The sequence below is a fragment of the Mus caroli genome, unplaced genomic scaffold (assembly GCF_978045245.1).
Source record: "Mus caroli unplaced genomic scaffold, Mus_caroli_1 scaffold_14, whole genome shotgun sequence".
Lineage (NCBI taxonomy): Eukaryota > Metazoa > Chordata > Mammalia > Rodentia > Muridae > Mus > Mus caroli.
In genome coordinates, this window is record NW_028227269.1 from 89,227,941 (window position 1) to 89,255,204 (window position 27,264).

Here is a 27,264-nt window from a genome sequence, read left to right on the forward strand (position 1 = left end):
GTGAGACGATGCCGGGGCCTAGCAAACACAGGAGTGGATGTTCACAGTCAGCTATTGGATGTATCACAGGACTCCCAATGGAGAAGCTAGAGAAAGTACCCAAGGAGCTAAAGGGATCTGCAACCCTATTGTTGGAACAACATGATGTACTAACCAGAACCCCGGAGCTCTTGTCTCTAGCTGCATATGTATCGAAAGATGGCCTAGTCGGCCATCACTGGAAAGAGAGGCCCATTGGACTTGCAAACTTTATATGCCCCAATATAGGGGAATGCCAGGGCCAAAAGAATGGGAATGGGTGGGTAGGGAAGTGGGGGGCGCAATGGGGGACTTTTGGGATAGCATTGGAAATGTAACTGAGGAAAATATGTAATAAAAATATTAAAAAAAATTAAGGTAAATGCCAGTATAAAAAAAAAAGAAATATTTGACTGTTGTAATGTTATTTGCTGAAAAGGTGGTAAATTGGTACATATATTTTTAATTTCATCATGGCCATTTAAGATAGCTGGAAGCTATTGTTATTTATTTTTTTAATTTTTAACAGCTTGACCTATGCCCAGGCAGTACAAAAAAGAGCATCTTTAAAAACAAAAATCACATTTTGCTGTCAAGTGACTTCTGTATCTCAGATGTTTCTCCCCTATTTTTATTTTATGAAATCAGATTAGCAAGATTAAATCTTTTTAGCAGTAAGTTCACTGTCCACTGATGTAAATCTCTCAAAATCTTGAGGCTGACCAACGCACTCCTCATTCTCATTTTCTCTGAATGGACGCATATGAGATGTCCCTCTCAGAATTCTCAGACACAGACTTATTCTTTTTATTTTTAATTGAATAGTTTATTTACTTACATTTCAAATGCTATCCCCCTTCCAGGTTTCCACTCTCCATATGTGTGTGTATGTGTGTGTGTGTGTGTCTGAGACTGAGCAGGAATGCAAATTAATAATAAAAAAAAAGAAGGCATGAATTTGAAATGGATCAAAGAGAAGTATATGGTAAGGTTTGGAGGGAGGAAGATGAAGGAAGAAATGTAATAGCTATATTATAATATTAAAAGTAAAGAATAAAACAAATACCTGGGTTTGATATTGACCTCTGTGGATACACAGAAACCAGGATGTAGTGTTTCACCATGATCCTTTGCATTTGAGCAGTCTGAAATTAAAATCATGCAAAACCGTTGCTTCTGTGCTGCTCTCCTGGTAGCCAAAGCAGCTCTTCAAAATTTTGTTAACAAGACTTTAAAGGTTTTGTCTACCAAGATAGACAAAATCTTCATTTCAGTAACAATAATAACAATCAATAGATTGTTAAAAGTCAAGCTTCCAGATTCCCTTCATAGTGTTTAACAAACTGGAGTAAAAATTTAACAGGAATGAATGTGACCAAATACCTGTATAAATAAATGTATTGGCCCAAACTGTACCAACTAACAGCAGCATTTTCATCCCTGATTCTAGTCTCTACACTACAATGTAGGCATTGTTCATAAGCAAAGAGGCGGAAACTCCAGCTGCTATGTGACATTCCCAGGATCAGAGAACAGAAGGATGGCAGAGTCAGAATTCACAGCAGGTCTGAGCAGGTCTAGCCCACCTACTTGTACCTGAAGACATCAGAAATCCGTGTCTGATGAGATGGATAGAAGGGCAAAGGAAGTTTCCAAACCTCCAGGTGCCAAGTAAGATTTTGTGTGTTTGTATCTACAAAATACTAAAGCAGACAACGCATATAGAAAGCATCCCCATTCATTACCCACCAACCACCCCCACCCCATACCCTTAGAACATCCAAGGAAAAGAGATGAAATAGAACAAGCATTGCATAGGCTTAGAAGCTGGAAACCTCTGGGGGGAATTCCACTTGTGCCTGTCACTATACTGGTATATTCCTTGAGTTAAAACATTTTGGATTCATGTTCAGCCACAAATTAAAAAAAATATTACATATGTTTATATATTTTTAAATTTACATAATATGAATTTTATATATTATTTAACTTGTGGATAATATGATGAACATTATGTGTATATATATATATATACAATGTGTACTTATGAGGGTCACTCTGAGGGTTAATGAAATAACTTACATGAAATTATAGAGAGGGAAGATCCATTAACAAGCACCCGTCCTTCCAGCCATGTTAGTCTGTTCCAGTCTTTAAGGAAGGTATTTGTGTGGACTGTAGCAACCTATTCTGAGGTAAGCATTGGACAGTAGCTGTCACAAATTCAATTCTGAACTCACTGTGGGTTCAGCACTTTCCCTCACTGTGCCAATCCTGCACCTTGGTTTCCTTAGAAGACTAATGGCATTTACCACCTGAGCTATTGTAAAATTCAAGCACATAATGTGCTCATAAGTACTTGGCAGCTAGACCAATTGGCATGCAACAAGCAGTCCACGAGTTGAATTATTATTAAATGTGTAAATAATATAAAGAAACCTGTAGCTCTCAGCTGTGGTGATTTGATCTTCTGGGGACATTCTGCAATGTCTGGAGACATTTTTGGTTGTAACAACCTAGCACAGGGATGTGCTTTTAATCTGGGATTTTGGTAAATATTCTAGACTGGGATATTGATAACTATTCTAAAATTCACAAGACAGCCCCCACAGTAAAAAGTTATCCAATTCAAAATGGTAATAGTGTTGAGAGTAAGGAACACTGACCTTGGAAAGTTGCCCTCACCTGCATATCATACCGATTATACAGTTGCCCTTAGTCTATAGTATTTTCTCCATGAAGCAAAGGCTGAGACTAACAAGATAGTTCTGGAAAATAAAGCATCCAATAGAAGTGGTACCTGTGAAGTCTCATCAGATTAAAACTAAATGAAGGAATGAAGTAGGATACGTGACACTGTAGCATTTCAGGATGCCTTTGATTTGTTTTCAATACTCCTTTAAAGGTGTGCTTTATGTCTAACCTAAAATATGGAAAGCTGGTATGGTGACACATTCCTGTGGTTGCTATGGAGGCAAAAATTTATGGAAGGTGTTCAGGGTCATTCTTGGCTGTATAGCCAGTAGGGAGCCAACCTCAGATACATGAGACACCATTTCAGAATAAAAGAAACAGACAAATAGATGGTTGAGAGAGTAACGCACTTGATTTCAAGCACAAGAGTTTGATCCCCAGGGTTCACATTAAAAGAACCATAGATGGTAGTAGTGCATGCTTGTAATCTTAGCACTTGGGAGGCAGGGATAAGTAGGTCAATGAGAAGATTGCTGGCTAGCCAGCCTCACCTATTTGATGTGTTCCAGACAAATGAGAAGTCCTGTGCCAAAAATCGAGAAAGATATCAGTAAGCAATGACAGCTGAGGCTATCCTTTGGCCTCTATGCATGTGCATCTGCACACACATGAACACACACACAAGGAAAATAAATTGAACAAATTTGAAAAGACAGGAACAAAGGGGCACTAATAATTCCAGGGATCAAAGAATCTAATAAAAAAATAGTAGTAGTGGTAGTGGTGGTAGTCGTAGTAGTCGTTGTTGTTGTTGTAATACCTGCAAATTTATCTGGATTCCCCTGGGATCCAGGGAGTTAGATGACCTGGTTACTTATAATAAACATTTGTTAGGAAAGAATGTGAACAGGCAAGGTCTATATATTGATCCTACTCAATGTGTCCAGATGCTGTCTGAGTGGTAGGATAGAAGGAAGCTAAGGATACAGAGTTCAAAGTGCATCTGTGTATCTGATGCTACAGGCGAAAGAAGTGGGTCTCTCTCTCTGGATGGAAGCCTGTCCTGTCCTTCCTATGGGTCCTATATGGTTTCTCAAGTTTAAATTGAAAAAGGTACAGGAGACACTTGAGTAAGAACTTGTTAAACCAAGGGAAAAGCCTGTCTTCACAACAATCTATGTTGCTGGCTTCAATGCTGTGATTACATACCTGATAAAAGAAAAAAGGGGTAGGGGTGTTTTGACTTACATTTGAGCAGGCGTCACCATTACCAGGAAGGCATTGTAGCAGAAATTTGGGCAGCTTGTCACACTGCTCCCAAAATTAGAAATTACAGAGAAATGAATATTGGTTCTTTGCCTGGTTTTCCCTTTTATCCAGTTCAGGACCCTGACCCATGGAATTCTGGCACTCAACATTGAGGGTGGGGTTTCCCACCCCAAATAAGCTCATCTTAAAAATGCCCCAGCAACACACTCAGAGATGTGTTTCCAAGGTGACTTCAGATTCCTTTCAAATTGAAAGTCAACATAAATAATCACAATTCTACCCTTCTCAGTGTGACAAGAAAACATATCACTTTAAAGATAAATCCTCCCACCCCTGGTTTTCATAGGCTCGCAGCCATTTTATAATGCTAAGTAAATTCAGGCTAACCTCAGAAGTCCCCATAGTCTTTAAACAGCTCCACACTGTTCAAGTACAGTCTTCTGGCATGTTGGTAATCTCTTAATTGTGAGTCTCTATGGCATAAAAAGAAGCTACATGACCAACAAGAGTGTTCAGCAGGTAAAAGCCCTGGCCATATAAACCTGGAGACCTGAGTTCATTCCCAGAAGGTAAAGGTAAAATGAGAACCAATTCTGCAAAGTTGTCTTCTGACTTCTACAAGCACAATGTTCCTTACATGCTACCCTAGCATGTATGTTCATGTGCATAGCCTCAGAGTCATAACAATAAAGCAAGGTAACCAAGTTGTATAATTCCAACATTTAAAACCAAATTGTCAACACTCCTCTTTCGAAAGAAAGAAAGACCAGCAATGCAAGGAACAATTGGAACAAAGCAAGATGAAAACCCTGCAGCTTCATATTGAGCATCAAGGGTTTGTGAAGGAATTATCTGGATTCCAAAGTGCTTGGTGTTTCTACCACTGAAGCTCTGCTGACTGCTGCACGCACAGGCCCCCTCCTAAGATGCCATTACTTGTGCCGGCTGCTTCCCTTAGCAGACCTTCTGTGGTCTACATTTCAACTAGATTTCACCTTCACAGCCTCACACAGTGGCCCCTTAGAGCAACCTTGCAGGGAATCCTACCCTGCCACATGTTACCTGACCTTAGTCATATTCTAGAACTTTGGCATAGACTTCCATTGCCCCCTTATTCTTAAATAATTACGTCTATAAAACCAATATTGAACAGATACCACACAACTACAGCCTGTTCTCCTTGAACTCAAGGTAGTTGTTGCAGATTAGAGAGCCCTTAGCTTTTTCAGTGTCTGATGAGATGATCATGTTTTTTTTTTTCTTTCAGTTTGTTTATATTGGTGGGTTACATTGGCTTATATATGTTGAACCATCCCTGCATCTCTGGGGTAAAGCCTGATGACTGATCTTGATTAGTTCTTGAATTCAGTTTGTAAGTATTTTGTTGAATATTTTTGCATCTATGTTCATGGGGGAAATTGATCTGAAACTTTAATTTCTCTTTCTTTGTTGGATTTTTGTATAGTTTGATTGTAGGGTGACTACAGCCTCATAAAATGAGTTTGGCCATGCTCCTTCTGTTTCTCTTTTGTGGGATAGTTTGAGGAATATTTGTATTATCTCTTCTTTGAAAGTCTGGTAGAATTTTGCAACCATCTGGCGCTGAGGGGTTTTTTGTGGGGGAGTGAGGATTTTAATGACTGCTTCTACTTCCTTGGGGGTTATAACTATTTAATTTGTTTATCTGGTCTTGATTTAACTTTGGTAAGTGGTACCTATCAAGAATATTATCCATTTCTTTTAGATTTTCCAACTTTGTGGAGTACAAGTCTTTTTTTAAAAAATATGACCTAATGATTTTTTGGATTTCCTCTATTTCTGTTGTTGTGTCTCCTTTTGTTTGTTTGTCTATTCCTAAGTTTGTTAATTTGGATATTCTCTGTATTTTAGTTTGGATAAAGGTTTGCCTGTCTTGTTGATTTTATCAAAGAACCAACTCTTTGTTTCATTGATTCTTTGTATTATTCTCATTGTTTCTACTTTATTGATCTTAGTCCTAGGTTTGATAATTTCCTACCATCTACTTCTTTTTGCTGTTTCTTCTTCTTCTTCTTCTTCTTCTTCTTCTTCTTCTTCTTCTTCTTCTTCTTCTTCTTCTTCTTCTTCTTCTTCTTCTTCTTCCTCCTCCTCCTCCTCCTCCTCCTCCTTCTCCTCCTCCTCCTCCACCACCTCCTCTTCCTCCACCTCCTCTTCTTCCTCCTTCTCCTCCTCCTTCTCAGAGCTTTTAGGTGTTCTGTTAAGTTGCTAATATGAGATTTCTTCAATTTCTCTATGAAGGCACAGACGTAAGGGTTATCTGGCAGTGGCATCTGTCACCCCATTAATCACCAGGGTTGATTCAGCTGATCTGGCTGGCTAGGAGGATGACCCCTTCCTCCCTCAACACTCCATGAATGTCCCTCCTGAAACTGTGTACTAGGTTAAAGAGGACAAACTTCCCCGAATAGAGAAGGACCAGTCTTCTGTCAAGGATATACGAGTAGCTGCACTCCCCTGCTAGAACCTCCAAACAAGCTCTTTAAGAAAGCACTTGGTGCTATGACCTTTCCTCTTAGCATACCTCTTTCATTGTGCCTCATAAGTTTGGGTATGCTGTGCCTTCATTTTCACTGGACTCTAGGAAGTCTAACTTCTTTATTACCGTCCTGCTCCAGCAGTTATTCAGTAGAGTAGTTCACTCTCCGTGAATTTGTAGACTTCCTGTTGTTGCTGTTGTTGTTGAAATCCAGCTTTAATTTGTGGTGGTCTGATAGAATGGAGGGGTTCTTTCAATTGTATTGTATCTGTTCAGACTTGCTTTGTGACTGAGTATGTGGTCAACTTTGGAGAACTTTCCTTGATGTGCTGAGAAGAAGGTGTACACTTTTGTGTTTGCGTGAAATGATCTGTAGATATCTGTTAGGTCCATTTGATTCATAACATCTGCTAGCTCCAGTATTTCTCTGTTCAATTTTCTGGTGGGAACAGATGCAGAGACCCAAAGCCAAATACTGGAAGGAGCCAAGAGAATCCCACAGAAGAGGAGGAGGAAGGGCTGTAGGATCCAGAGAGGTTCATGATACCATGAGAACATGGTCCATAGAATAATTAAACAGGGCTCATTGGGCTCACTGAAACTGAAGCAACAATTAAGGACCCTGTATAGATCTGAGCTAGGTCCACTGCATGTACCTTATGGTTGTGTAGCTTGGTGTTCTTGTTCTCCTAACAATTAAAGTGGGGGATGTCTCTGACTTGTTTGCCTGGATTGTAAACCCTTTTCCTTCCACTGGGTTGCCACTTCCAACTGTGATACGAGGGTTTGTGCCCAATCTTACTGTATCTTGTTAGACCATGCTTGGGGGCAAACCTCTATCTTCAAAAAAAAAATCACATTATTTAAAACAGTCGCAAAACTACTGTTATGAAGTAGCATTGAATATACTTTTGGGATTGGGGATCGCCACAACATGAGGGACTGTATTAAAGGATTGAAGCATTAGGAAGGTTGAGAACCACTGCTTTAAGCATTTTAGTTTTCTAAAATCTCACCTGTCCTAGTTTGTCTCTTATTGCTATAACCAAATATAACCAAAAGCACCTTGGGGAGGGAAGGTTTGATTTCATCTTACCCCTATACTCCATCACTGAGGGAAACCAGGTTAGGAATTCAAGCAGGAGATAGGAACTGAAGAAGAAGAAACTTTGTTTTATCTCCCCGGCTTGCTCAGCCTTCTTTCTCAAACCACTGAAAACCACATCGCCATAGTGGGCCAGGCCTTCCCACAACAATCAAGAAAACGCCCTCCAGACTTGCCTACACGCAATATGATAGACACATCTCCATTTATATTCCCCCTTCCCACATAACTACTGCTCACATCAAGTTAATAACTCAAGAAGAATAAAGACCAAAGTGTGGACAATATGCCCCTTCTTAGAATTGGGAAGAAAACACCCATGGAAGGAGTTACAGAGACAAAGTTTCGAGCTGTGATGAAAGGATGGACCATCTAGTGATTGCCATATCCAGGGATCCACCCCATAATCAGCTTCCAAACGCTGACACCATTGCATACACTAGCAAGATTTTGCTGAAAGGACCCAAATATAGCTGTCTCTTGTGAGACTATGCCGGGGCCTAGCAAACACAGGAGTGGATGCTCACAGTCAGCTATTGGATGTATCACAGGGCTCCCAATGGAGAAGCTAGAGAAATTACCCAAGGAGCTAAAGGGATCTGCAACCCTATAGTTGGAACAACATGATGTACTAACCAGAACCCCGGAGCTCTTGTCTCTAGCTGCATATGTATCGAATGATGGCCTAGTCGGCCATCACTGGAAAGAGAGGCCCATTGGACTTGCAAACTTTATATGCCCCAATATAGGGGAATGCCAGGGCCAAAAGAATGGGAATGGGTGGGTAGGGAAGTGGGGGGCGGTATGGGGGACTTTTGGGATAGCATTGGAAATGTAATTGAGGAAAATGTGTAATAAAAAATATTAAAAATTAAAAAAAAATAACCAGTATACCACCAGAATGTGCCACTAAGTTCTACCTAAAGCATTTTTAGCATTTTATAGCTCAAAGTTCCAAATTCATCAGTATTTGTCCTGAAAACCAGTTCCAAAAGCCTAGGATATACAGAGTCAACTTGAATACAATGCCTCTACTTCCAAATTCATCAATATTTCTCCTGAAAACCAGTTCCAAAAGCCTAGGATATACACAGTCAACTTGAGTACAATGCCCCTACTTCTTGGTATTCATTGCCTCTATTGGCTAGGTTTGCCTTCATTGTGATCAAAACACCTGAAAACAACAACTTGTTGGAGGAAGGGCTTGTTTTTTTCTTACATTTCAAATAGAATTCTATCAAGGTTGGGGAGGAATAGTGGCTGAAGCTTGCCAGCTGGTCACGTGGCATCCACAATCAAGCAGTAGGAAGAGATGAATGCTTGATATCATCTGGCTTTCTCCTTTATATTTAATTCCCAAGGCCAACCCATGGAATGGTGCCACCCACATTCAGGGCAGGTCTTCCTGTCTGTTAACCTAATCCAAAAAGTCCCTCACAGAACATGTTCTTGTCTGTAGGGTGATTCTAGACACTGTCAAATTGACCATCAGTATAAGCCAACATAAGCCAGGTGAGACAGCTCCTAAAATCTGAGCAGAAATACCATCCTTTGCCCCAAAATGAACACACTGGGGGGCTTGACCTCTATTAGTTAGGACTTGATTAGTGCTCAGTTCTCGGCACAAGCTCCTTTTCCCTTTTATTATCCTTGACAGGGAGGTTCCAAACACTGAATGCTGTGCTGACAAACAGAAAATGCCTGGGTGAGTATGTTTTGATTCTTCTGTTTTAACTGAAATCCAGCCCAAACCCCAGCCTCTTCACTGTCATCAGCGATATCTCCCTTGTCAAGCAAGGGAGTCTTCAATTAACACTCTGATTGTAGTATGTGGAACAATAATGACTAAAGCTACCACATGCTGCCATATATGGTGGCACATGCCTGCAATCCCAGCTCTTTGAAGGTAGTGACAGTAAGACTGTGGCCAGGCTGCTGTGGCCAGCCTAGTCTCAATTGAGCATTGCAAACCAGCTATCAAGTATAAAGTTACCACATGCTAATCCCTGGGACTAGTCTAGATCACCTTATTTGGAAAAGTGTCTTTTCAGATAAAACTAAGTTGAGGAATTTTGGTACTGGAGAGATCCTTCTGGATTCCCTGTAAATGTCATCACAGGTATCATTGTCAAGGGGGTATAATGAGAAAACTGACAGTAACCAGACCTTGGTAGAAGCAAGAGGTACATCTTTTGTAGAGCTGACAAACCTTGTTTCTGTTCAGTGAAACAGACTGTGGATTTCTGACGTCCAGAAACAGGTGAGCATATATTTGTGTTGGTTTTTACCATAGAGTTAGTGATAATTTGTTTAACCTGCTAGTGGAAAACTTGGACACTGGGAATGTCTGAAGATTCTGTTCTCTATGGCCTACATTATTTACCCTCACCTGTAAGGAAGAGAGGAAATGAAGGAAGAAGGGGTGGGGGGGACCAGAAACACATGTCTATGGAAAGGTGGAAGATAAGAGGGGAAAAACATGAATGAAAGAAAGAAAGAAAGAAAGAAAGAAAGAAAGAAAGAAAGAAAGAAAGAAAGAAAGAAAGAAAGAAGAAAGAAAGAAAGAAAGAAGCTGACAAAGGAGAAAGGCTCAGGAGTGCTAGCCACAGTTCAGGCATGTGGCCTCTATTTACATTTGGAATTCCTTTTATGAGCAACAGATTTGAAACTGGGTGCCTTCCCTATGGGGAGAAGAACATCTATACTGTCCTCTCCACTGGGCACCAGACAGCCTAGGGATGCTGTGTCTGAGATACTTCCAAGTGTCACTGTAGCTTCTTATGACTTTTCTCATGGCTACCAATGACTTCCTTTCTGAAAATACAGTGACACCCCCATTATCAGACTGGTAGGGATACTTACCAATGTTGAACACTCTTTAAGAGCCTGCTTATGAAACCTGCTTCCTCTACACAATGGTCCATGCATGACCTCTGCTATTTCCATAATCTGAAAGACATATTCCACTCACAGGAAGTATGTCTATTCTGTTTTTCAGAAAACAGCCAGTGAACCTGGTAAATATTTTACAACGCACAAGACACCTCCTTTCCACAAAGAATTATGATGTGGTTTTGTTTTGTTCCCCCCCCCTTCCAGCAATCTGCACAGAGCTGGGTTGTGATTGTCCTTGCAGACGCTGACTGCCCACCATTACGAGGCCCGGAACGTGAACGGTCTCATATTCTTCATACCATACCTATTTATCATATTCTACAATGGTGATTGATATCATGAATTACATCCCTGAGGCATGTGAGGTCTAAATCATAAAATATAGATTAATAAGATTCATTGTCTTGCTACCTGACAGAATTGACTCATACATTTCGGGACGATTTTCAGTGAAAGGAGTTGAAGCCAGAATGTATTTCTCATCATCCTAATTTAAACACAAAATGCAATTAACTGCAGCCCCTCAAGTCCCAAATATTCAAAGCATCTGGAGATTTATTTTATCATTAGAAGAGTTACTGCTCTGCCCTGTGAATACACCTGAAGGGGCCAACTTTTCGTTATTTATTTCCCAATATGTGGCAAGTCAGTATAAAAATCAGCTTATTTTTAATTGACTATATGTTACTGCCTCACAGTTGCCCAGAGGGAAGGCTGCATGCATGGGCTGTTTATATTTTTCACAGTGTTTATTTACCCCAGTGTAACTGAAAGGGAAGTTCACTTAACCTTTCCTTCTTCAGCTGTGGGAAAATTGTACCATGAATCATGTGTGGAAAGTCTAGCCATGGGTATGTGACTTTATCTTATGATTTCATGTTGAATGTTTGCTTTTGCAGACATAAAATTCAAAGGGACATTCTTGGTCTTCCCATTATGTTAAAAACAATAGATGTAAGCCATATTATACAATTAATAATCACAGAGCCCAAGGCACAGAGACACACTGTAGCCACTCTTATTTTAAAATACATAACATTTCAGTAAATATGCCTTTGCATTTCCAACACTGGAAAATGTATATTTTGTTTGTACCCCCATGGTGCTTTGGCACAATGTTACTATACACAATGGCTTTGGAAGCTAGACCATTCATTGTCCATTAACTCAGGTTTACTTGAGAAAAGCATTCATTTCTATTCCCTGGCTGTGAGAATCCTTTGAGTGTGGTGCAGACAAGACATAGGATACACTCATAATGAGGTGGTGACGTTGATAAGTATGCCACCTCGGGGTGTCACCCATCCAGTCACAGTAACTGGTATCGACTCTGTCACAAGTTCCCATTGTGAGGATCTTAATTGGGCCAGCATAACGACAAGAACTAAAGGCCTAGATGCCACAGAAAGCCTTAAGTAAGCCTAAGAAAGGAAGGCTGTTGACTGGCCTGGTTTACCAGGCTCCATCTCACTGTCCAGAGTGAAGCACAGGCTGCTCTTGGCTAACAAGGTGCTTAATATTCTCCTAGCACTTTTTAAAACTCTTTAACTTCATTGTCATTTCAAGAAAGCTCTGCCCCTCATGGGGAAAATAATTTCTCTTCACCCAGGGCCTTTTTTCTTGGATTAATATTAATATCCCATGAGCATATTAGCTATGGAGGGAAGAATCTAGTGGCAAAATGAAATCCACCCCAATCCACTCACATATGATGTAGGTCATGTGAAAGAAAATTCCCCATTCCCAGGGCCCCTCAGCTTCCTCCATAACCACTCTCATTCCCTTGTCTGAATCATAAGCTATTATTCTAAACCACCAGGTGCCAGCCCTTTGTTTGTGTGAAAGAAAAGTGGCGACATCACCCCAGTGTCTCATCCAAGTGGCATGGTGTGGACAGCAGCTCTTTGTGCTGTCCTCTAAATGCTGTTTAATTCACTCCCACAAGAGAAGGAATTCCCAGTCAATGATTGCTTATGATGACCCTTTTATACCTGTCCCCTTCCTTAGCTAGAACTCACACACACAAGGCACACAACACCCTTTCCTTAACAAGATACTCCAGTCCAAGATATTTTTTCAAGTGAGTTTGCATAGGCATCTGAATGACTATACACATGGACTTGGAGGTCAAAGTCTGCATTCACATTTGGGCTATGTCTATAATGTGTGATCTTGCCAAACCCCTCTCCCTCTACCTGTTTCCTCATGTGAAATATACCTTCAAATGAAAAGGTCACATGCCAATCCCATTGGGTTCTAGTGAGCACACAACAGCAACATGGTATTTGTATCTTACCTCCCCTCACACAAATAACAATCTGAAGACACATTTCTAACAGTTGATATATTAACAGGCACCCAGTAAATACTCAACATAGCAGGGCAATCTGAAAGAATAAGTATGGTAATTCAAGACTCGGGTTCAGCTTGCCACTGAATTCTGTATAAGTGGAGACAGAATTTAGTTCATGGGATAAGTTTGTCAGACCCAGATAGTTAAGAAACATTTATGGAAAATCACGACGTCCATGGGCTTTATGTATCACTGTACATAAGTCAGATAACTCTGAAGGTAGTCACAGGATGATTATGGAGTTCAAATAATATGAAATGCAGAAGTGCTAATTAAATTGTCCCAACTCACAGGGCTTTTAAATTTAGAGATATAATTCTAATCCAACACAATTTCAAAGCAAACTACAACGTGTAAAGAGCAGGAGGAAGGTGGATTATGCCAATAAACTGGATTTCCAAAAGGTTAATATTGACTAGGGCACTGAAAACAAGATTTAGAATTCAGAGGTGGTTTAGCTTCTCAGATTTAGCTTTGTAGCAGAGATTCAAACAATTCCCTGTCTGTTTTCAGACAGGTGATGAATGCCATTGCTGAAAATCTCAACAGCCAACGCAGACTATTAGAGACAAAGAATGACCAGAAGACCATGAAACTCAACTTTCTAGCTAGCATCTGTAAGGCATGCCAGACAGCCTGCAAGCCCTGTGCCATATTGGCAATTAGTGGCAGGAAACAACCAGAAGTCAGGACCTAACAAGATGCTTACATCATGCAAGATGGCCCATGGGAACATTCTAGGTGAGATTCACGTAGATGTAGGTAGATTCTAGTTCATAGTGAATTCGCCATTTCTTACTTGAATATCAAAGTTCAAAAAGATTGTTAAGAGCAATTCTAAAAATTCTCAGCACAGACAAGGTATCCAGGCATTTCTCTAGAAGAAAGGCTGGTAGAGTTTATATTTAGGAGCTTCCATTTTTAACGTTTAACAAAATTTCTGATATAGTTGCATCTTATCATGGGAGAACAGAAGTTAAATACAGTCCTAGTGAGAAAGCGGCCTTTTAAAGAGAAAGTGGTGTCCTACTTTATGCTCTTTTAAAGTAGTTAACGAGACTCTTTCTTTTAGATTGCTCCTCTCTGCATGTGACAGCCTTGATTATAGTGTTGGGCTTCTGACTGCCTGATAGATCACTGATACCCTGTCCTGTATGTGGTACATTAGATGACTTCAGAACACAGCTTGCTGGGATTATGTCCTTCTATGGAAGCAGAAGAGACACACGTTTCTGATTCCAGTGACTTGCTCCTTCATAACCATGGTATGCACTACACACTTCCCTATTACATTCTTACCACTGAAGTCCAAAGGCATATAGTTTCTTATAAGCCATGAAACGGTCTTTTGTCAGGCCAACAAAAAAACAAGTTGCAAGAAGGCATACTTCTTAAAAAAAATAATGCACCACCAAATTATACCAGGATGGCCAAAGGAATGTTAATGTGAGTTATAAAATATAAATGAAAAAAAAATACACATTGAAGAAGTGGGAGTGTAATTCAGTGATGAAGTACCTGCCTGACATAAAGTCTGGATTTATTTCTTAGAATGATGAACAAGAGAGAATGAAAAAAGGGGAAAGGAGGAGAAGGAAGAGGAGGAGGAGGAAGAGGAGGAGGAGGAGGAGAAGGAGAAGAAGGAGAGGCACACTGGGTTATTTAAACTATGTTCTTTCAGCAATACTTCAATACTACAAATGGACACACAGCCAAATAGCTGCAAAATCCAGAATGTGAGAAGTCCAAGCCTTATGGGCTAAATGTCACCTATGTGCCCATCATCACTTGGTAAAAAGAGCTATGCTTGCAACAATTCAGAAACAGAGGAAGTACCAGAAGCAAAGACAAAGAGAAGAAATTCACCATGCAAGTGACATTTATAGCAGACACAGCCCGCATAAGAAGATAAACTACTAAATAACAATGGACTGGCATACGAGTGAGCTGAGTTTTTCAAGTCCAGTGTGTGAGAAGGAAGGGACACTGGTGGGACAAACAGACAACCAAAGCATAATCAGATGCACATCAGCTGCAGATGTAGGATGCAGCAAAGACTAACTGCACAGTGAGGGGGAGCTCAGCTTCAAAGTGTCAACAGCTGTAGAGCAACTGGTGCTCACACATCATTACATTGGCCAAGATATATGCTTGTGCAAGCACAGATTAAATGGGATAATGCTAATATATATTTACTGACAAGAATTATGGAGCAACCAGGTTATTTCACGTTCAGCACATTAATCAGTTGTTAATAATAGTGATGTAGGGATACTATCTGATTGGCATAGTTTCCATAGCATTCATGGCACTGAAGGTATGGCTGAAACCTTAGGCCAACCTAAGAACAACAATGGAATGAATGCAGTTGGTCCATTGGCTCTGTTGAGTGCTGATGCTGCGAATTGGCTCTCCAGACAAGTTAATGACCACTTTTGTTGACTGTATTTGGGACAGGTGGAAAAGTATAGGTGCAGTTAGTTCCACTACAACAAGTGTTTTGAACACGTAGCATATACCAGCTACAGCTTACGGTGGAAATGAATGACTAATTTCAAAGAGATTGCTACCCGGTGAAACACCCATGGTGGTATAGACACAGCATCATATTCACCACGCCCATGAATATTGCAGTGAGTAAGCTGTGGTTAGGTGCCATTGTGCATAGGTGCATCTGGAAGTTTTTCTGTGTTCCTCTCAAGATTCTAACAGTGGACACAATACTGAATGAGGTAAGAAGATATTTAATACCCTAATCATGTTTCTAATTACCCAGATTTGTATATAGCTTCTCCATAATTGTAAAGTGCACTATATACTTTGGTCTGACTTTCCCAGTCTCTATTTTGATTACAAGTTTTATAGCCCAGCTCCTCACCCAAGTAGTGGGAAACTTAAATAAACCTCCGTGATGGTGCTGGTTAAAGGTTAAGTCATTATTCTGGTAGGGAAAGGTGGGAGTGATTCTTTTTGATCAGACATGTGTAAAATTGCAGCATTGAGATGAGTTGGGGTGAGCATGGATCCCACTCTGGTACTTACCATGTTCACAGGCGACAGTTATCCACATTAGGAAGGCCACAATTTCAAATGTGGAAAGACAAAGAGATCCTCCACACATTCATGCTTTCAACAGCAGGCATGCATACCCCACAGGCTTTTAACTTATTCTCTCTTGGGTGTTCTGTTTCTCATTCACTTGTACTCACCCTTGGAGAATAGTAATAAACACTAGATATTAAAGGGGATTAAATGCTGACTCTCATCATTTACTTGCATGAACATGCATGGGAAAGTTTTTCTATTACTGGTTTGTGGTCCCAGAATCTGTGATTCTACATCCCATTCTCAGTCCCTTGGGGTAAAATTAAGAAGAGAGAACAATTGACTTAACCATGGGCATCAGCCTACGAAATGCACAACACATGGTTCACAGCTCAGAAGCAGTGCTCTTGACGCAACAGCAGACTCATGGCAGCTGTTCTGCTGGACATCTGGATCTCAGTGGCCCTGAACTGCCTTGCTCTCTTCCATGACAGCTGTCTACAAGAAACTCAGCCCATCTTCAGGGATGAAGACTGGAATCTAATCTTCACACGGGACCTCCTGTATGGTAAAATATTCTAAACACATAAGGCTATATCTTTTGAAGTATAAAGGTTGCCCCAAAGCAACACATTAAAACAAGAACATCTAAACTATCCAGTGTCTGCCTTCAAAATGTCAATGATAGGGTCAATTACTTCTGTTTGTAAGGTTGTACTTGCTGATGTGAGGCCCCATTCATCACTGAGCTCTGCCAAAGAGCATGTGGAAGCAGAATAAAATGCATTTTGAAGCTGTCTTACTCAGGGTTTCTATTCCTGCACAAACATCATGACCAAGAAGCAAGTTGGGGAGGAAAGGGTTTATTCAGCTTACATTTCCACATTGCTGCTCATCACTGAAAGAAGTCGGGACTGGAACTCAAGCAGGTCAGGGAGCAGGAGCTGATGCAGAGGCCATGGAGAGATGCTCTCTTATAGAACCCAAGACTACCAGCCCAGAGATGGTCCCACCCACAAGGGGCCTTTCCCCCTTGATCACTAATTGAGAAAATGCCTTACAGTTGTATTTCATGGAGGCATTTCCTCAACTGAAGCTCCTTTCTCCGTGATAACTCCAGCTGTGTCAACTTGACACAAAACTAGCCAGTACAGAAGCCTTGTAGGCTCATTTTGAAAGAATTATACACATATTTATGTCACTCAGGTAACCAGAGAGCACTCTTCAAACAACAGTGAGTCTTGAAGCATAGGTCCTGTCTTAAGTGGATGTCAGTAATGGCTTCTAACTAAAAGATAGAGTTCTGGTCAGTAGACATCAGTCAGGAGGCGCAGGTGTAAATCAGGTATTCTGGGAAGCTGCCTTAGGTCTCTCACAGAGGGAGTCTCAGAACTGGAGTTGAAATTGGATCTTGAGAACAATATGCAATACTGGGAACCATTATTAAATAGCATTCATAGACTACAAGGAAGACTAAAATCAAATGAATGTTCAAGTGCAGTTCGTAAAACCAACCATTCAACAAAATTACCTGTAGTTAGTACTGCTAGACCTCTGCTCCATACCCAGAGCAGGCCTAAGGATGGTCAGACTTTCTAAATCTAGCAAGTTTCAAGGTGATATTGCTGCTGCTACTTTTGTGGCCAGACTTTGTGAACCCAGGCTTGAAGGATATGTATTGTCCTCTCCAAACTATGATTTGCCTTCAGTGGAATCTAATCAGCAGGCTTACATGCAGTTAAAATAAAAACATGAACACTGACCACTGTTAATTCAGAACAGTCAAACTAACCTCACAAAAGACTTCTCCAATGGAAAAAATGGGAAACTCTTTCCATCGTACACTGGCTTTATTGGCTGTGGTCTCAATTGAAGCACAGAATGAGCCTTGGCCAGCAGTGTGAGGTCTCTCAAGCCTGCAGCTGTTGGGAGGAGGCTTCTTTGCCAGGGACTCTGGGCAGGAAGTACCTTGTTAGAACTGATACATCTATGTAGCCCAGGAGAATAAAAAGGCATAAAAGCTCCCAGATTGCTCCAAGTCTCTTTTAACACCCACCCTCTCAAAGCCACCTTGGTAGATGCCTCTGCCACCATGGCTTTTGGTGACTGACAGTTTGAGGTTCATTGGAATGGGAAGTTTTTAAATGGTAAGTCATAAATCAAGCCTGCACCTTCACTCACGGTGAGATTAATGGTAGCATAAATAAAACAAAAATCCAAAGTGACAGAGAGGCATGAGACACCCAGACGAAAAATTATTAGGAAGCAGTCTACTTTGCATCCAGATACAAGCAGCCAGAAAGAGGTAAAGAAGTAACATTCCAGATTAGTGCAGCATTGACCAGATACAATTTCACAGTATGCATTCAGTTCAATGGGGCTCCTCCTTACAATGCTCCACAAGCCCAGCCCTTTCCTCAGAGACAGTTTATTTCCTGACCAAAAAATAGTTCAAAATGGATGTTGTTGAAGGCCACCCCACTTCCTCTGTTTATCTCATAAACATCCCCAACATCCTTCAGTGTCTTACCCAGCTAACTACTTAGCAAAAATAGGAAAACAACCATTGCCACCCCCTAGGGATAACATTGAGTAAGAGTTGTACAGGATGATGAGAGAAAGAGAAAAACTGACAGAGGGAATCTATTCCAAAACTGAAATCTTAAATCCCATCTGCAGCTCTTCCCATATTTTGTACCCGTTCTTTTGGCTATAAGGCAGAGAAAACACTATGACTATGTTCTCTGATACTGGATGTACAAATAGGCACAATGTACAAATGGCTATGTTACAAGGAGAGGCAAACGTGGCATCCATTGTAGGACACAATTGAACAATGGGCTTCAGAAGATAAAGTGCTTGTGTTGTATGTATGAGGCCTTTACTTTGATCCCCAGCAACCTGTAAGGCCAAGTCTGGGACAGTAGACAGGCAGATCCCCTGGCTTTGCTGGCCAGCTAGCCTAGAAGTATCAGCGAGCTCAAGGTTCAATAAGAAAGCCTGTTTCCACAACTGAGGTGGAGAAACAATTGAGAAAGACACCGGACATGGACCTCTTATCTCCATATGTATGCGCATGGAATAAATGCATACTGATTGTATAAGAAACGGAGGTGCTACAACCCCCATCTCCATCACCTCCTCCACATGGACCATGTGGCTAGCAGATATCAGAGGCCAACTGGCTGGGTATAGTAGTAAGATCTACTCTGGGCCTGAATTAGACGTGGGCACGGACACAACAGGAGCTCAGATGGGGCAGGCCATGTTGGAGTGGGGCTGGAGCTGCCTTTTCCAGGTGGTGCAGGCTGGTTTACTTTGCTTCTAATCAAAAGCAAGGGTGGCCTCTCTGCAATGCAGCAGGGGGGCTTGGAATCCACAGTCCCGCTTCTCATGGATGCATTTTTCCTACCCTTAAGCTAGATGTGCTATGCTTCTACGGGGATGAGGCTAAGTGAGACCTTTCACGGTGTACGCCTCTTTCCTCAAATAGGAAGAAGGTGATATTTTTCTATTGCTAAACATTTGAAGACTTGAAAAGTTGAAAGACGTAACTATTTTTATATCATACTTTGGAGTGTGGAATGCCTTTATATACAAACTCTGCGATTTGCTTTCCAGCTTTAGTCTCAGGCTTTAGTTTTGATCCAAGAAAGCCAGATGCTTTCGTGAGAACTGCTCCCTCATTTGAAGGCCGTGAAAATCACAAATTTTGTTTGGTTTTTGTCTAAAATGGGAAAAAATATTGGGATCATTTGCTTGGGGCGGGGCATAAGAATTTCAAAAAGGAATCTTATTCAGCATCCATTCATATTTCTTGCTAACATAGAATGTATAGCTCCGTTTATAATACTCCTAAGTCCTAAGGAAAATGATAAAAGTGGAGAAGAGTTTGCCAAGTAAACAGCCTCATGATATGTAAGAATTTGGTCCCAGTTAAAATACTATGCTATTTAACTATGAGATTTACCACAGATTAGACAAGAAGGGTAACAATCTCTGTGGCTCTAAATATCAACTGCGTAACTACCATAGGCTTGAGGGAAAAGGCTTAAGTGGATATGTACTTTTTAGATGAGTAACCTTTAAATGATCCCATACATGGCTTTGTTATGCTATCAGCTTTATCTCTCTGCTGGCAACATAAATAAGCTATACTAAGAATAAAGTCAGTTCTGGGAAACTGGGTGCATAAAACGTTATATAACCAATTGGTTTCCAACCTTCAAGTCAGACACTGGTCAGGGGAATAATATGACCTTAGCCAATAGGAAAAACAGCAAGCCAGAATTCTCCCAGCTGTGTTTCTTCCCCTCTGTGGGAACTTCAATTGAAGTTTAGTGTGTTTGGGGAGAAAGATGGCCAGAAGAGTCAAAATTATTAAACCAAAAAGGTCAACGTTCAAATTAAGTCTTGGACCAGGTACACTGCAGAAGGCTGAACCCTTCCACAGTCCCAGTGATCCCCACATCATGGCTGACCCACTATGATTCAAGTGAGGCTCTTATCACATGAATCCAGGATACCCTGCCAGGGTTTGGGATGTAGAAATCAGACTATTAAGTGTTTCTTTAGCATTTCTCTCAATTTTCAACTGAAGCTCAGAGATAGCAAAAATCATGAGAGGAGAGAGGGTCTTGGATTTTCACCCATAAACAAAAATAGACAGCCAAAGAATTCTGACAAATATTTGCTCACAAACAGTTGACTTTGCCAATGAAGTTCTGGGGGATCCATATTCAAAGTCAGATACCTTCATTCATCCAACAGCAGCAATGGGCACTGAATAATATACTTGCCTTCATTTTTTTCATATTTTAAAAGTTCTCCTACAAGAGTTCTCTCTATTTGGCTATAAAATCATAAGCTTGTATGCTTTAAAGGATTTTCTGCGTCTAATAGTCTGATTTCCCTCCAACTCTCAGGTCTAGCTACCCTACTGTAATTTTTTGTGTTACCACAGATGTATTAACAATGGTTCAGACCAGCTCCTTAAGTTCAGACCATTCCTTTATATATGGAGAGTGTGCCATCTCTGCTTGGACATGAAGGAAAATGATTTTAAACCTGCCTTTAGCATTTAAACAAGGGCTGTGAGATTTACCCCTTACTTTGTTCACTGTTGCTTAGTTCTAAGGAGATAAAATAGAGTGCTAATCTATATTATTGCTAATCTATATTATTGCTGTTGTTCTTTATTGCTCGCCATAACTAGATGGAAAGATCCCACTGCTGAAGACATGACTCCCTTTGAATGGAGGACAGAGAAAAATCACCCTCAAAATGACAAGAACACTTACTGATGACTAGGGTATGGAGTGGTGAAAGGCACTATGTAGGCCGCTGGAGAAAAAGAAATACCAATGATATTTCACTGGATATGCTGCTTGCTATGAGAGTGATCTAATAGCAAGATGTACTTTCAGGCACAGTAGTGTCACAATAGATATACCAACCACATTCTAATTGGTTATGAGGCCTGTTCTATGGGGGGTACTGTGTGCCTGTGGGTGCGCGTGCGCACACACACACACATACACACACACACACAGAGCTGAGAAAGTCATATGTATTAGGGGGAATCTACTGTTATGTTGTTAAATGGGTATGCTGTCAAACTACATTCTGAATGTTTACGTTCATACTCATAGAGTTATGCTGCTCTTAACTTTGGTCAGAGAACCCTCCTCCTCCCACCACTTTTTTGCAATGGGGAGTGGTTTACAAAGAGACTCACAACAGGTCATAATAGTATAAATAACGCTGAGTGTTCAGCTATATCAGAATCCCCCATCTAAGCCTTCAGGGAAGGACCACAAAGAATGTAAGCGCTGGAGGATGGGACAAAATGCAGTGAAATGCTGGCTTCTTGACGTATAGCTCTGTATACATTGACTCATAGCAGCTATGTGGACCTGAAAAAAAAAAAAACTGTGCAAGATCAAGTCAGTCAAAAGTACAGCATGGATTGGTGAGAGGCCTAGAGGCTCCCTGCCTATTTGATAGCTATGGAGGGAGGATTATTCTCCTATGAGATCTAGCCACTGGCAGGCTGTTCATGCCTCAGCAGATGGCCACACACCAACTTGCATATGTAGGATATGAAACAGGAAGGTGGATGTGACAGGGACCACTGTGGAGGTGGGGGTGGGGTTGTGAAGGAGGTAGTGGTGGATGGGAACAATCTCAATATACATTGTAGAAATGTGTGGGCCTTACAAAGACTAAAAGCAAATGGTTAAAAATGTATTGTTGGTCAAAAATTAGTACAAGTACTGATTTCTCAGAGCTCTAAAAATCTTATCCAAGATGCTACAGGTCACAGTGGATAGCTATCCCTTTAAATGAGTTCTTCCTGTTCTCACCTTAGAATACTGAGAACTTCTGGGCTTAGAGAAGACAAAACCAAGCCTGTTAAACTCAGCTGCTTTGTTTCTAGCTGGCCTAAACATATTACCCCTTTTCCCGTGGACTTTATAAGACCGAGTGTACATCAGTACAGGTACACCTGCTTTGATACTTTTCTTATCACTGACATGTGGAAGGTCCTGAAGAAGAGGGTGCCACATTGAGTACATGATCTCGGAACTCACGCAGGATGCGGAAATTCTTTCATGTGTAACAACTGCATGTCCTGCTGCAAGAACTGCATTCATGTTCATGGGGCAGAGGTGTGGGAAGAGAGTCATTTCTTCTACACCTTCAAGTGTTATGGTAATTTAATAAAACATTAGGAATGAAAATATACCACTTTCATGAAATGTGAGAAATGTAATAAACGAGTGTATTTTAACAGACGCATCATTCAATGTTCTTATAAAGGAATTGCTTTATTGTTCCTGCCTCTGTGCAGGTCTTTCCACCATGGCCCAGTAGGACTCAGTTTCAGGAAGATGACCATTATTCAGCATTCATTGGTAGATGGGCATGGCAGAGCATTAAGGTTTTAAAAGCACATTGATGTTGAAAAGGCTGGGATGTGGAAGGCAGTCAGGTAGGACCAAAGGATATAAGGATCCCTACAGAGTGGATCCCACTAAGTATATAAGGATTCCTACAGAGTGGATCCCACTGAGCCAAGAGAGGGGTGCTGGGATGGAGGTCAGAGCAAGACCATCCAGAGTATGACCAGGATGATCACAGTGGGACAACTGGCCATAACATGACAAATAATATAAATGATGTTAAGAATTCTTTATGGTGCTCTATGATTCAGCTATCATTTAGAAATTCTTTTGCAATTAAAATGATAATTGGAATAGTTTGAAGACACCTCATGTAGTAATAGACTGCTGAAATGACAGGTGAACGGTGATAAGCATTGAAGAAGCAGTCTACGATTCCACAGGCATCTCCACAACAGGTTACAACACATGACACTTGATTGGGGAGAAAGCATTTAGGAATTCACTGTGTACCAATGGGCCTGAATCTAAACTGCTGGAAACATTTGCCTGGAGGGAATCCCTTCTCCTCCTTGTAGCCAGTCATCTTGGAAAGGCATCAATTATAAATTCAAGGTTGGGTTGGAAAATTGTGACACAGAAATAGGAAAATATAAGGTAAAAATGGTCACTTTCTCTGCCAGTACGAGTTGCCTTTAAATGAGTTATATACTGCTTTTAGTTGATAGTACCCCCACAAGTTAAATTTACTCTCACTCACAAAGACTGCCTATAACATCATGCTAGTCCACACTTGGCACTTCCAAGGAGCTGAAGCCACATGATGTCTTTAGATAATCTGAGCCGAATGGCAGCAAGGATCATCCGCTGTTACTTGTGAAATACTCAAGTGAAGTTGCAAATCACTTTTTGTATATTTTGCTCTCATGTTCCTCCTTCTTAGACTGTGGACTTGTTCTATTAGCTGGTGAACTTGTGGTATCTCCCTCGATTGATGCTGGATCTGTGGCAATGGTTCTTTTGGTAAATACTGGCAAGGCTGAGGGAAAGAGAAAAATAAACCAACGTGAACATAAACCTTGAGCCGAAGGACTAATCTTGTAGCAATTCGTTAATTAGGCATGGGATTTCATTTGATTTTCTATAATTAAACTTCACATGGACTAGGAGACATTAGCATACATAAAAATGAGTATATTTTTTAAAACACACGTTAGATTTTAAAACCAAATTTTAAAAATTTGTATCTGAAATTGGAAAATGTGTGTTTTGTCAGAATACAATGATATACAGGGAATACAAAGAATTTACAGGGAGAAATTTGAAGGCCTCTGTTCAGGGACTCCTCTCATCCTCTCTGCTACCTCCCCTGAACTACTAGCAGTAGACCTAGACTCTAGCTTTTCTTTGTTTTTTTTTTTTAATCTCCTCTCAAAGCTTGAGACCAGAATCCCACTGTTCATGTGAACCTGTCCCTCTAGGTTTCAGCTCACAGATCCCAACTCATCAACTACTCTTAGAAACCAAGGTAATTAATAATGAGGATAATTAATAATGATGATGATAATAATAATAATAAATATAGTATAATAAGACTCTGTCTTAGAACCATTATTCCCACCCTACTGAGGTTCTTAGTCTGCTTTTCTTTGCCTGTCCAAAACTCACCTGTGTCTTCCTCCACACCAATCACTAGTCCAGGCTGCCATTTCCTCTCAGCCTCCTGAGTCATTCTAATTAGAATGACCTTTCTAAAAACGTAAATCCAAGGCTCATCCTGCTCCTGGATGGCCCTGACCACTTTTTCCATGCTTTCTGGTGAGTGTAAAATGAGACCCAGGCACCTGACAGTGACTGTAGCTCTCATCCTCCCTAGGGCTTTCATTCATGAAGACCAGGGCCCCCTTTTTTCAGAACATTTGAACATTCTGCTCCTGATACAAAGGGCTGTTTTTCTCCAAATCTAATCTCATAGACTCTATAGAAGTAGATTCAGGCGATTACACAGAGAGATTTCAGAGAGACAGTCAATTGCAAACTTTTTAGATGCTTTCTAGGGAGTGACTAGAAAAGTCTTTTGTCAAGTTACAATAACCAGGGCTCAATCATTTACAAATATCTAGTACTTAACTGATCAACAAACAAAACCAAAGCCTAGTTTCATAAAATAAGCAAATAAAAAAGGCAGATATATTATGCTTCCATGGTTTGATGGACAAAAAAACCTGTCCTTCTCTTATCAGTACTTCCCACACTCCTCATGCCACATATTGTTGGCACTGGATCCTGTGTGGGGTAGATTACTTAAAAAGGGAGCTGTGCACAGTTAACCAGGTAGATCTTGAACCGTTAACATAGTAATTTTATCATGTTTTTCTGTGGACAGTTTATTTTTCATCCAAAAGATATAAACTCTGATATAATAGTCCTTCAAATTACAAACCATGAATGCTAACTTTTCTTTTTCTAGCAATATAAACAGAGGTGAGAGGTGAAATAGTTTTTCCAAGACAACTTTTCTGAACTGCTTTCTGAAAGTATCAAGTTAGAATATGATATGTAACTCACTTCTAATTCTGTAATAATTCTAAGTAACATGTAGCCCTCTTGCAAAAAAGCCATAGTCCTTTTCTTGGGGTCACTCAATTTAGGGTTTTTTTTTTTTGAATAACATTTTAGGGCAGTTTAGGGTTTATAGACAATTTGCAATCTATGTTTATTTTAAGATTTAGTTTGGAAACACTAATTCCACAGAAATTTAGCATGTTGGTCTCCAAAGGTTGGAGAGTTCTAGTTCTACAGACCTCATTTACGTCTAGACCAGTCTCAGCCCCGAGAGGGCCCTGCCCTGGAGTCCTGCGCCTTTCATCTCAAAGGAGCTACACATGGAGACCAGTGGCCAGTCGCCACTTATAAAAAGGGAAAAGACGGCCCGGACGGCTCCAAATGCCGACATTGTGACTCTGGCTTGACTAAGCCCCTACTGTCTACAGGCTGAAGGTAATGGAACCAGTCTTCTAAAAGAGGAGCCTGACTCAGGGCCGCAGCTTCCAGCCAGCCAGGATAAATTTGCGAGTGATCGGGCTTTTAATAGTGGATTTCTGTGTTCTCATTTCCAATGGTAATAGAAACTGACAATTTATACATTTCTTCTCTTCTTCCTGGCAGAGGGAATCTACCTTTTCATGAATTGACCTGAACTACACAAAGCTGACATAAATTACTTCTTAAAACAAACTTTCATTAATGCTGGAGCATTTTAGAGACCACAAATTATGCAGTGTTTCCCCCATTTCCTTTGTTTTTTCCATGGTCAGTGGTTCTATGCTGGCTTTGGTCACAGTTTCACTGAGCCCTTCAGCAGCAGCCCTGGCTTCCATGTCACAGGACAAAAGAGGCCTCATGGACTTCGGACTCCATCACAAGCGAGAAGGTGCCTGTTTGTGGGCCCGGAAAGTAACGTCCTTCCACGTCTTCAGGGCCGTGGTCATCTCCTCGCCAAGTTTCCACACAGGTTGAAATGGTTCAGAGCTCCAAAGCCAGATTTTACACTCAATTTAGAAGTTAATAAGAAAATTGGACATTTGCTGGTTAGATATAAAAACTGAGGTTTTTGCGGTACCATTTGTCTTTATAAGACTCATTTTTGATCAAACGGTACATCTATAAATTGATTTGTTTGAAACTACTATAGAGAACACCAGGGGCCTCCCTCAGTCTTCTTTGTAATCCTCTAGAGGCAACCACAAGCAGCTCTCTAACCGTTTTCCGTCTTTCCTCCATATATAGAACAACAACAAAAAAATCTAAAAATGCTATTTTCTGATTTATCATTTTTAGACATTATCCACATTCACCCACTTCTTCACACTAATCCTTCCCAAAAAAGCTATTTCTGAAACTTCAGTTATGTCAATACCGAGCATTTATAATTACATGACCATGTAAATAAACACAGCTCACAGACAACTAAAAAGGTAGGCTATGGCAAGGTTTCTTGTCTCATTTTTCTCCCCATTTATTAATTGACTCATGTTTTAATTTTTACAAGCTATGACTATTTCCTTCCACTGGCTCAATTAAATCTTCCACCGTTTTCTTTTTTGACTTTTTCTCCCTAATACTTCAGTTGCTTCAACTAATATTATTTCTTTGTTTCCTAAGGATTTTCTCAATAGAATCTGTCTTTTGTATGAAAAGATTTATTAAGAATGTGATTGCTGACCCAGGAAGCATATGGGAGCAAATATAGAGACCCACAGTCAGAAATAATGCAGAGAATAAGACACCTGGGAACATTCAGTCATAAATGGGATGTCTCCATCAAATACCTTCCCTCGGGGCTCCAGAAACCCTGAGAAAGAGGAAGCAGAAAGAGTGGCAAGAGTCAGAGGGATGGGAGACACCAGGAAAACAAGGCCTCTACATCAGCACGATCAGCTCTCTTAGGAACTGAGAGTGGCTG

The 27,264-nt window shown here is 40.6% G+C and overlaps 1 protein-coding gene and 1 long non-coding RNA gene across 7 annotated transcripts in view; one reads left to right on the plus strand and one right to left on the minus strand.

Annotated features, from left to right (window-relative positions):
* The first annotated feature begins 1,596 nt into the window (after positions 1-1,596).
* LOC147001311 (uncharacterized) lies at positions 1,597-21,320 on the plus strand. The gene is made up of 3 exons (XR_015045135.1): positions 1,597-1,689; positions 9,259-9,306; positions 21,110-21,320. It is a non-coding gene; the product is annotated as an uncharacterized LOC147001311 (long non-coding RNA).
* A 1,375-nt stretch (positions 21,321-22,695) lies between these two features.
* Positions 22,696-27,264, minus strand: part of Cep128 (centrosomal protein 128) — a 353,781-nt gene continuing 349,212 nt past the window's right edge. For all 6 annotated transcript variants that reach the window (XM_085830599.1, XM_085830597.1, XM_085830600.1 and 3 more), the window contains one exon: positions 22,696-23,838. In XM_085830599.1, coding sequence (XP_085686725.1) covers positions 23,702-23,838 — 137 coding nt within the window. In that variant the 3' untranslated portion in view covers positions 22,696-23,701. The remainder of the gene's footprint in view (positions 23,839-27,264) is intronic.